The sequence below is a fragment of the Dromiciops gliroides genome, chromosome 4, assembly GCF_019393635.1.
Source record: "Dromiciops gliroides isolate mDroGli1 chromosome 4, mDroGli1.pri, whole genome shotgun sequence".
Taxonomy (NCBI): domain Eukaryota; kingdom Metazoa; phylum Chordata; class Mammalia; order Microbiotheria; family Microbiotheriidae; genus Dromiciops; species Dromiciops gliroides.
In genome coordinates this window covers 262,965,449-262,978,015 of record NC_057864.1, presented here as the reverse complement: position 1 = coordinate 262,978,015, position 12,567 = coordinate 262,965,449, and the positions used below count along the sequence as shown (strand labels likewise).

Genomic DNA, 12,567 nt, shown 5'->3' with positions numbered 1-12,567 from the left:
ACTTAATAACTTATGCAGGGTGTGTGTGTGTGTGTGTGTGTGTGTGTGTGTGTGTGTGTGTGTGCATATTAGTAATATAACCATCCATGAATACATTCAAATATATAAACGAAATTTTTTTTTAAATGAAAGAACTTTTGATTTGGAAACAGAGATATGGATTGATCTATCTCTGTGATGTTCAGTAAGTTTTAAACTTTATCTCTAAAATGAGATGATTTGGTTAGATAAGCTTTGTGTTCCTTTATAATTCTTTTTTTGGGGGGGGGGCAGGGGCAATGAGGGTTAAGTGACTTGCCCAGGGTCACACAGATAGTAAGTGTTAAGTGTCTGAGGCCTCATTTGAATTCAGGTCCTCCTGAATCCAGGGCGTGCCACCTAGCTGCTCTCCTTTACATTTCTTACTCTGTGATCCTACATGAAATTTCAAACTTGTTATTTGTACTTTGTTAAAAATTTTTAAGTACATATTTACTTTAACAAAATAGTAACATAATCATCCTCTTTGTCTTGTCTTTTCCAGATCTTTTTTCCTTCTATTAATTTTCCCAGATTTTTTAGCCTGTTTGATTGTTATACTCTCTATATATTGTTTTGTTTCTGCTTTCATGATTCTGCACCACTTCATATAAGTCATTCCATATTTCTTTATATTCATCATATTTTCCTTTTCTTGTGACACGGTAATGATCCATGGCATTAATACATTATACTTATTTAGCTATTTATCAATTATTAAAATGCACATGAGTTGTTTTCAGCATCTTTTCCGATGTTGTTGTTGCTATGATGAATCATGTTACTAGAAATTTTTCAGTACAAATAATCTCTGTTGGGGGCAGCTAGGTGGTGCAGTGGATAAAGCACCGGTCCTGGATTCAGGAGGACCTGAGTTCAAATTTGGTCTCAGACACTTGACACTTACTAGCTGTGTGACTCTGGGCAAGTCACTTAACCCTCATTGCCCTGCAAAAAACAAAACAAAAAACAAATAAGCTTTGTTTTCTTGTTAGTAAGACGCATAGGGTATAGTCCCAGCATCTAGTGGGATGACATGAATAGTTTTGTGAATGATTCATATTTGCATAAGATGTTGTGAAAAGAGTACAGAGTCAGGGGATATCTGGGTTGGACTCTGCCTTTAACATTTATTGACTTTGATTATAGCTGGTGCCTTTCCTTCCAAGGCTACCTTCCATCTACTCTGTCTTGTACATACCAATTTATATATGCTTTCTCTTCCCCTGTTAGAATGTAAGGTGTGGTTTTGCTTTTTTATTTGTATACTCAGCTTTTAGCACAGCATCTGTCGCATAATAGTCTTTAATAGACTCTTCTTGATTGATTGGTCATGGATAAGTCACATCCTCTCAGAATCTTTAGATTCCTCATCTGTAAAATGGTGATAATAAATCCTACCATTCCTGCCTCACGGTACTATTGTATTAAACGAGTTATTATATGCAAAATACTCTGGAAGCTGAAATTATGGCAAAAGTATAATCTATTAGAGTTATTGTTGGTAATAATAATTCATTTGAGACCAAGTGCATTTCTACATATAATGCCTGGATCTCTTGATCTCTATCATGAGGAGCTCTAGTGTTCCCAATCACTTTCACTTTTTGGTTTTATGATCTACTTCAGTAGAGTAACTTTAGTATATCATCTTGGAAAGAAACTTTCTGCCGAGCATAGCAGGCAACATTCAGGGTCAGCACAGCTTTTAGGACATTGCTGGGAATAGAGACACTGGCATAACATCCAAGTAGAGAGCCTGGGATGTTGGTAGGGACTGGGCTTTCTTTTTTATGTTTACCAGTTTGTTCCATGTTTTTTCCTGTCTGAGAAGAAAAAAACTGTGCCAATCATGCTTAGTAATAGTTTTTAAAATATGGTTTTTTGTGTGTCTTGAATGCTGAAGGTAATATGTACAGTTATTCAGTTTGCAGCAATCTTTGATATCTGAAGTTTTCATCTGTTTCTTTTGAACAGACAATGCTGCAATTGATTACCGGTGCCTTAAGGCAGGGAACAAAAGGACATAAGGCTCCCAGTTATGCTGTTTTAATGCTTTGGGCTTCTCTGTCTAATGCTATTCCTGTAAGTACATGTGTATATATGTATATATATATATATATATATATATATATGTGTGTGTGTGTGTGTGTGTGTGTGTGTATATATTTAAAGAATAATCATTTAGGGGGCAGCTGGGTGGAACAGTGGATAAAGCACCGGCCCTGGATTCAAGAGGACCTGAGTTCAAATCTGGATTCAGACACTTAACACTTACTAGCTGTGTGACTCTGGGCAAGTCACTTAACCCTCATTGTCCCCACCAAAAAAAAAAAAAGAATAATCATTTGTTGAATGAATGAACGAACATTTATTGTTGAAGTAAGAGAAATGTTTCTCCTCTTCCCACTCCACCTTGAATTTGCTGTCATCTTGCTTTACTTTTCTTCTTACCAATAGTTTTGGTTTATCAAAAAGGCTGCAACAACAAAACTCTTTTAGTTGCATAAGTAACAACAAACTATAGGGAAAGAGGGAGAAGGATCTGTGAGTAGGGGCTGATGAGAGAGGGGAGACAGACTATTCTCCTGTGTTTAATATGCAAATAGTACTTCCAAAATGCAAGGAACTGATGCTTCTTGCCAGAGAAATAACAATGATAACAACAACAATAACAACTGACACTTAAAAACCACTTACTATGTGCCAGGCATTGTGCTAAGCCCTTTATAATGATTATCTCATCTGATCCTTACAACAACTCCCAAAGGTAGATACTACTATTATCCCCATATTACAAATAATGAATTGAGACTGAGAGATGCTAAGTGACTCGCTTAGACTCATACAGCTGAATCCATATTTGAAGCAGGAATTGAGCTTAGATATTTCTGTTTTCAAGCTCAATACTCAATTCTGTATGCCCGCTAACTGCCTCAAAGTCCTTCAGACTGGATCCATGGGTCTTAGTTTCCTCATTTGTGAAATAATCATGGTGATCACTTAATCCCTTGCCAACTCTATATTTTTTTCTAATCCATAAAATGCATATAAAGACCCTTAATTATATTTTATCAGTTGCCTTAATTATCTGTAAAATTGCCTCTATTTCCCCACCTCTCACTTTGTATAAATAGGACCAATGCCCACTGTTCCCGGTCTTAGAATCCTGAAGAAAAAAGAATGTGGGAAAATACTCAGATGTCATTAATGCAGAACTTTTCCATGCGTCTCTTTAGATATGATCATAGAATAATAGCTGTTCCTCTTTTGACCACAGAGGGGAGTACTGGACTCAATTAAAATTGTATATTTCAGCCCCATAAAGGAAAAAAAAAAGTGCAACTCTGGATATCTTCATCTGAGCCTTTTCCAGAATGATTTCTCATGGAAATGAAGACCACTTCTGCCTTCCTAGATTATGCTTTCATTCCTCCTTTCATGAGGAATGTAAAAGACAAAACACTATATATATATATATATATATATATATATATATATATATATATATATATATATATATATAAATAGCTGATAAAGTTTTCAGAAGGTTTTTTGTTTTTGTTTTTTAAACACATAGCAAAAAAGAGCGCTGGACTTAACACTTGGAAAACCTGGATTTGAGCCTTACCTTCTGACACTTAGGCTAGATAGTCATAGGCATAATATAAACTCATAGTATTATAGTTATCATATGCCTTTGAGGACATCTAGCTCAACTTATGCTCGAACAGGAACCTTGACAACATTCCTGGCAAATGGTCATCCAGTCTGTATGTAAAGACCTCCCAATAAATAGAACTGACTGACTTCTGAGATACTTCTGGATGATTATGTTGTTAGGATGTTGTTCCTTAAATAAAACCAAAATTTTGCCCTCTGTATTTTATACTCAGTAGTCATAGCTCTATCCTCGGTGGCCAAGGAAAACAAGTAAAATCCCTCTTTCATGTAACCCTTTAACTACTTGAAGATGACAATATTGCCCTCCACCCCCAAGTCTTCTTTTCTCCAAACTAAGCACCCCCGGTTGTTTTAACCAATTCTCAATTGCCATACTTTAATGTCTCCTCATCAACTTTCTTATCTTCAGGATATAATTCTGCTTGTCAATGTCCTTCCTAAAATAAGGTACCTAAAACTGTATGCACTTCAGATATCTTATGATCATGGATAAATTCAGCAAGATTATGTTTTCCCTTATTCTAGATTTTGGGTAGGGGGAGGGCAATGGTCCAGACTTGTGATTTCATTGGGACAAAAAACTCCCAGGTGAGAAAATTTGGGGTGCCTATTCTGCAACTCGTGGTGTTAAAGAGTTAACACTGATTGAGCCCTTAAGTGACTTGCCCAGTAAGTTGGTTTTTGTCCTCCATTTTTGAAGAGGACCAATGACATCATGGGGTAATGTCTTGACTCCTGTGTGAACTGGATTTAAGGGAGGTATAGATGCACAAAGTTGTCAGCATCACTTTCCCTTACAGAGTCATTGAAGTCCCATGGCAAGACAAAAATCAGGATGACTGGTGAAGGCCCAGGATCTAGTGCATAATTTTGGCGTCTTTGATGTCTGACCAAGCTCTAAGTGTTTCACAGTGTCTGCTTCAGTTTCCTTCATGACTGTTGGAATAAATTGTCCTCATCTGTCCATTCTGCAAGGGGAAGTCTTCACAGGCTTTTAGTAGCCATCACCCTTACTCACCAACAGGTTTGAAGCCTGTTCATTACCCTCAACCTGGTTTAAACCATTTCCCAAGATGGTTTTACTTGGCCACTGTGCCTGCTGCACTTTCTTAGAGCCACAGGGGAGAGTTGGGTGTATCCAGTAGACACCAAAGGAGGAGTACATAGTCATTATTTTTCAGAGGAAAGACGTAAACATGGATTCTCCTTGACTCTGAGATCTGCTCTCTATCTACTGTCCCAACCTGGCTATTTCATTCAAGACACTCGGATTCTATTAATACAACTTAGGAGCCCCACACTTCCATGTCTCTTCCTGGTGTGGGGGCGACTCTGGTTCTTGAAGGCCATGGCAGGAGAATACATGTTTAGTCAGGTCGTACTAAGCTGGAAAGACTTTGTGTCCAGACCCAGTGACAAGCCATATTTCTTTCATCTGAGGATCAGCTTGGCTACATTCAGACATATTTTTAACTATTCTGAGTTTCAGTTTCTTCATCTGTGAAATGGGGATAATAGCTATAGCAGTCCATAAGTAAATGTGAGCCATTATATCTAAATACTATGATTATAACAAAGTATATCAATATAAATTATAACAAAGTATTATATAACATCATAATTTATATAAAGCATAACAAAGATTATAACAAAGTATATCATACACAATACTAATATTTTATCAAGGAAGAAGTTATAGTGGACATTAAAATTAAAATAAATAATCTTTCCAATTATAATAATAACATGCTGTGATGGTCATAGTTTTGGAAAAATATTGGGAAATTCCATTTTCAGGCCTTAAAAAATAGTGTAGTTTCTAGGGCATTATGTTAAAATGTGTTTGTGGTATCTGAAATATATGTGGTTTGTTAATTGTGTCTATATATTACATTTAAGCCTTGAAAAATAAGGTTTTTCCCCTCCAGAGTATGTTATATAACTATGTCTTATGATTTTCTATTTTTGAATGTGTAAGTTGTAGCCCATAGAATTTAAAGATTAAAGGGACCTTAGAAACCATCTAGTTCAACTTTCTCACTTTACAGAAGAGGAAACAAATATAAAGGGTTGAGTGACTTGGCTAAGGTCACACAGGGAATAAGTATAAGAGCCCAGAATTTGAAACAATGTTCTGTAACCCTAAATCTGATTCTCTTTCTACCATGATATGAATTTCTTCCATGGCTTATGGAAGCCATTCTTATTATTACTCCTAATATTAGAATATGTACTTTGTGGTACAATGGATAGATGGCTGGTCAGGAAGACCTGAGTTTGAATCTAACCCTAGACATTTTCTAGCTGTGTAAACCTAGGCAAATCACTTAACCTTAGTTTGCCTCAGTTTCCTCATATATAAAATGCTCTTAATAATAATAATGGTTCCATGCTGTATATTAAATCTCCCCCCGCAGTAGCCATAGCAATTTAAGTCTTCAACCTACTTTTTTTTTCTCTTTTTAAGGTTGCATATTGGACAATTGTTTTTGTTCTTTATCATCCTTCTATTTACAAGAATATTATGGAAGACATATCTTCTGTGTTTGGTGAAGCAGGTACAAAACTATAACTAGATAACAATTGAAGACTTGGTGGTTGGTGGTTTTTTAAAATCAACATTTTAATTTAGTTTTGAGTTCCAAATTCCTTATTCCCATAGCCTCAAATCAATGCCTAAGAAAATCTCCGTTCTTTACATGGCTCTGGTATGTAAGCCTAAGCCTGGGTTGGACACAATTGCCATTATATCAGTTTAAGAAAAGATATTTTAAGTTTAAATGATCAATTTATAAGTTCACGTTGGGAGTAAATGACAATTGCTTGGTTCACATTTGAAACAAAGTAACCTATGCTATGAAAACAATATATGACAAAGAGAGATGTGATGACCCAAATTATTCCTTAAAGAATTTCATTCAGATTATCTTTTAAAATTTTTTATTCATTTCTATTAATTAAAAATAAGAATTTATTGACTTATTGACTGAACTGTCCTTCTTGCTCTTCATACACAAAACTTCTTATGCAGAGTTTAGGCACTTCCTTTGACCATTCCCAAAATAGGGTATATGCTTCCTGCCCTCCTCACCTGCACCTCCCAGAATTCCTTGTTTCCTTCAAAACTGTTCTGGTGATGCAGTTTACCTGAGGCCTTTGCTAATTTCCCGTCTCATTTACCTTGTATTTTTAAATGTATTTTTCATATGTTTATTTATGCATATGTTGTGTTCCCCAATAGAATGTAAGCTCCTTGAGGGCTTGTATTCCCAATACTTAACACAGTGCCTGACACAGAGCCAAATTTAATAAGAGCCTGCTGATTAAGTATATATTACTTTACTAAATAACACTTTCTTTTTTGTTTTTTGTTTTTTTGGGTGTTTTTAGTGAGGCAATTGGGGTTAAGTGACTTGCCCAGGGTCACACAGCTAGTAAGTGTTAAGTGTCTGAGGCCGGATTTGAACTCAGGTACTCCTGACTCCAGGGCCGGTGCTCTATCCACTGCGCCACCTAGCTGCCCCTAAATAACACTTTTTTAAACCCTGGAGATGCAAAGATAACAAAGAAGCAATACCTGACCTAAAGGAACTTACATTCTATTGTGGAAGCAACATGTATGTACATCTATAAATATACATAAAATAGACACAAAGAATAAGGTAATTTGGAGGAGAGGCATTACAGTTGGAATGATTAAAGGGAGCATCTGAGCTGAGCTTTGAAGAGAGCTAGAAAATCTAAAAGGTAGAGGTGAGGAAGGAGCACATTCCAGGTATGGGGAACAGCCTGTGCAAAGGCATGGAGATGGGAGATGGAAGAGGCTTATGATTTATCAAGATCAACTGAAAAAAGGAAGTGACAAGATGATCTCTAAGGTTCATTCTTATAGTTTATAACTGACCTTAGGATTTAGAGCAGGAAGGGATCTTATGGATTAAGTTGCACCCCACTGTTTGACATAAGAAGAAATTGATGCCTAGAGAGCAGAAGTGATTTGCCTGAGATCATGGTGGAAGTAATTGGTAGTCATAATTCAAATACATTGTCTTGGTTGCTTTCCATTATACCACAGACTGGAGTGTGAAACAAGTGTACAGTCTTTGGGATAAAGGATATTCATTTTTTAGGTTGAATTAGATGCCATTTCTTCTAAATGAATGAAAAAAATTAAAGCATTTATTAAGTACCTGCTGTATGCCCAGCATTTTGTTAAACCCTGGCAATACAAATATCAAGGTAAATCAGTTCCAGCCCCTAGTGGGGGGCCCAGGGAAGAAAACTTTGGTCTGAGAGTTATAGTCATAGTGAGAGAAGCTATAGGGGAGTCAATTGACTTAATCCTACAATAGTAATACTAATTTTACAATGGTTCCCAGAGCAAGAAGTAGAAAGATGCCGTAGTGTTAAAGACCCACAATGAATGGCTGATTGGGATTTGAACCTTGGTCTGAGATCATATACATTTAATAAGTTTAGATGAGTTTTCATTTGCTAATTGAACAATATTAAAGGCTTTAAGATTACATAAGTATTTCATGTACATTATCACATTTAATGTTCACAAAAATCATGGTTGAATTCAAGAAATGGCTGGACTCCTTTTTTTTACAAGAGTGAGAAGGACTGCCAAGGATTCATGACTGTATTCCCACACTACACAACTATAGAAAGACTGCAAGAACTTTAAAGAAACTTCTGCAATCCTCAACCATGGGGGTTGGGAGGGGAAATTCTAGTTTCTGTTTATATGTTGTAAAGCTCCAAGGAGAAAAACAAAACTGGAAATATGAGAAATATTTCTCTCTTCTGGTTAGGTTTTTTTTTTTAGTCTATCATTCCCATCATCAAAAGAGGAGAAATAGGGGGCAGCTAGGTGGCACAGGGGATAAAGCACTGGCCCTGGATTCAGGAGGACCTGAGTTCAAATCCGGCCTCAGATAATTGACACTTACTAGCTATGTGACCTTGGGCAAGTCACTTAACCCTCATTGCCCTGCCCCCCCCCAAAAGAGGGGAAATAGAAAATAATGCTACTTCTAAAAGCCATTAGAATTTATTGCAAATAGAATTTATTATTGTCTTCCAGTCAGTGCATTGTGGGATTGGAGATCAATTTTTAAGAAGTTGTAAATATTTTTGCCCCTTCAATTATTGGATCTTAGAATTGAAGGAATAATAAAAAAGTTCAGATAAATTCCTAGATGGCAGATCTGCACCAGATTTTTAAGGGAAACTGAAGTGGTTGGGGTTATGCTCCTAATTTCTGGAGTGTAACTAACAATGTGAATGATAAGTGACGTGCTATGTCAGAGGCAATATGGGACTGGTCAGATGGCATGACTAAACTGGTATGCTAGTTCTTCATTTTGTAGGCTACATCTATCAAATACCTAGTCTATCAAATTCTTAGCTATCATCTGGGGGTGGGATAATTCTTGCTGAATTTATAATACATCATTTTATTATATAACAATAATATATGTATATGCATGTGTGTGTGGTTACATACACATCTACATGTATGTATATATTTATACATGTGTGGATATGTGTGGGTATATAAAATCGCTCCTGAAATTTCCTTTGGTTATAAATTGGTTGGTAGGTAGTTGGCTTTGCTATAAGATGTTAAACATTCAACTTGAATTTAATATGCTATCCTCTGAATGCTACTTTTTGGTAGATTAAGGAATAAGATCATTTAAAAATTTTATTTCTTTGCTATGAATGTTAAAGTGAAAATGTACTTTATCTTCTTCTTACCAATCTGAGCAATGAATATCAGTAACTTATTTTTATCTTTTTTTTGTGGGGCACTGAGGGTTAAGTGACTTGCCCTGGGTTACACAGTGAGTAAGTATCAAGTGTTTGAGGCTGCAATTGAACTCAGGTCCTCCTAAATACAGGACTGGTGCTTTATCCACTGCACCATCTAGCTGTCCCCAGTAAAATGTTTGTGTTTTTTTTTTTGGGGGGGGGGGGATGAGGCAGTGAGGGTTAAGTGACTTGCACAGGGTCACACAGCTAATAAGTGTCAAGTGTCTGAGGCCAGATTTGAACTCAGGTCCTCCTGAATCCAGGGCCGGTGTTTTATATACTGCTCCACCTAGCTGCCCCTCGGTAAATTATTTTTAAAGCTGCTATTTACATTTACTGGTGCCATGAATGTATAGCTTTAAAAAAAAAAAAGGTAGCAGGATTAAAAGTAGTCAGCAGAAGTTAAATAAACAAAAACAATTCACTTTCATAGCTTTTCCTTGGAAGGATGTTCTGGTTAGTAAATCATGTCAATATTTGTATATAGGCTTATATGCCATAGCTGATAGACCTAAAGTGGTGAGTATAGGAAAGGCCCCATAGGGGCTGCAAAATATATGACAATACTTCCCCCTCAGAGCTGTTGACAGGACAGTTAGAGTAAACACCATATATATATATATATATATATACATATATATATATATATACATATATATATATATATATATACATATATATATACACACACACACAGAGAGAGAATACATATATGTACACATATATGTGTGTATGTATATATGTATATATGTATGTGTACACACACAGATATATATTCTATAAAATCATCCTCTAACTTGAGATTTCTGGAAGCTGCAATGTTTTAGAAATAACAAAAGTTCCTACCCCACAAATGAGAGTTTGTCAATAAAAAGACTCATCCATAATCAGAATACTAAGATCACAAGCTTTCAGAATTGGTGGCAGAGTTAACAGTAACCAATGAACAACAAAATCTAGAAACTAAGTCTATGATGATAGCTTTGGAAATTGTGACTTTTTTCCCCCCAAAACGCACTTGCGGTTTTAAAGTGACCAGGAACATCCTGTGATCTGCAAATATAAAAGAAGGAGGAAAAAAACTTCAGTTATTTGAATTATAAACCACAATTTGAGAATCCATTCATTAACATCTGCATGCAAAGTACTGTGCTAGGTTCTAGGGAAGCCACAAGATATAAACCCAATGCAAACTATCCCCTGATGGAGCTTACAGTCTAAAGGGGGTTGACATTAGGTAGCTAGATGGTATGGTGCATAGAGCACTGGACCTAGTTTCTGGATTGTTCCCTCCTGAATTTCATGATGTCCAGAAACTCATCCTCCTGCAGGACAAAATCAACTCTGGAACTCATACTTCCTCAGTTTCCTATCCTCCTTCATCATTTCATCATATCCCTAGGCCAGATGCCCTTCCTCCAACCTTTCTGGGGCACCCACCCCCAACTTTCAACTTTTTTAATGGCTTGTCTTCCCACCTTATAATTGGAAGCTTCTTGAGGGCAGAGACCATCTTATGTCTTTCTTTGTATCCCCAGCACTTGGCACTATGCCTTGTGCATAGTAGGTAACACAGCAGATGATTATTGATTCTGACAAATTTTGTAAGACATTTTGAAAACCTTAAGGTGCTATATAAATATTAGTTATTATCATTAATTATTATCATCACAGATGACTCAAGCACCCATGTACGCATGCATGTATGATCCCATTAGTGGGGGTCTTCCTTCTTCTAATGCAGATCAGAATCCATCCATACCTTCCCATACTATGCTACCATTCTCCACTTCCTCTAATAAATTCACTCGAATGAGGTTCACTGAATATGTTGTCCATTGTTACTCCCTTATTATAGCAATAGCAGTGGTACATGTCTTTTCATCAGTTATCCCTTGCTCTCTCTATGGGACCAGCCCATCTTTTTCACTAATAGTTTTTCACTAATGATTAACTTGACACAAAACAGGAGGGAGCAAGGTGTATTGGAAAAAACAGTGGCTTAAAAGTGAGAGTTTCTACCACATAGACCAAGTCATGTCACCTCCTTTTCTGGAGATTCCTCATCTGTAAAATGAGAGAGTTGGACTGGATGACCTAGCTCTAAGGTCTCTTCCAGCTCTAAACCTATAATCATTCACCTTGCCCTTCGAAGGTTTCCCTTCCATAATGTCTATTTGCAGTGTTAAAGCTACCTCTTGGCCATCATGAACCTTTCTATTGCCCTTTATGCGAGCCTTGGTTTCAATACTTTGGAGATTATTGTTTTCTATGATTAACAGCTGGGGGTGTGATACTGAATATTTAACAACCAGCTCTGGGGAAAAATAGTCTGCATGACACACTTGTAAGTTTAACCTGCTTTATTAACATTTTCTCCATCAATTTCTTGAGTCTAGACAATCAACAAAATAAATCAAGCCCGTTTTTAGTATTTGCCATTTTCTGAGATATAAGTGCTTACACTGAAATTTTTTCACATTTTTCAATTTTATTTGTAATTTATGGAATAAAATAAGCATTTCCATAACATAGTATAATAAAAAGAGATGATTCCATGTGAAACTGCAAATCTATTATATGGGACTTATAATTTTTTTTAAATATATGAGAAATTTCTTTTTTTCCCTTTTTTCCTTTTTTCTTCCTTCCTCTCCCCCTGCCATAGAGATGACTACCATTAGACACAACAGGTGTGTCTAATGTGTCTATCTATATGTGTGTGCGTATACACACATGTGTGTGTTTGTATGTATATATATGTATATATACATATATATAATTATTCTATACATACTTCTATTTATTACTTCTTTCTGTGGATTCAGATAGTGTCTTTCTTAATATGTCTTTTAGGGTTAATTTGGATATTCACAAGTCAAAATATACAGTGTTCTCAATGTACACTGAAAATTGAACACTTGGCTCTCATGAGCCAGTATAAGCTGGCTCCAGTATTCCCCTGTACAGCCACATAACAGAACCGGTAGAACATTGTAATAAGAAGCTGGGATTTTGTTTCATGGAGCTGCTTGGACCATTAAA

At 36.2% G+C, this 12,567-nt stretch overlaps 1 protein-coding gene across 2 annotated transcripts in view; it reads left to right on the top strand.

The window, feature by feature from the left end:
- LOC122726734 (24-hydroxycholesterol 7-alpha-hydroxylase) overlaps positions 1–12,567 on the top strand; it is a 121,174-nt gene that overhangs the window by 42,743 nt on the left and 65,864 nt on the right. For both annotated transcript variants that reach the window (XM_043964641.1, XM_043964642.1), the window contains exons 6-7: positions 1,996–2,103; positions 6,170–6,260. In XM_043964641.1, the coding sequence (XP_043820576.1) occupies positions 1,996–2,103; positions 6,170–6,260 (199 nt within the window). The remainder of the gene's footprint in view (positions 1–1,995; positions 2,104–6,169; positions 6,261–12,567) is intronic.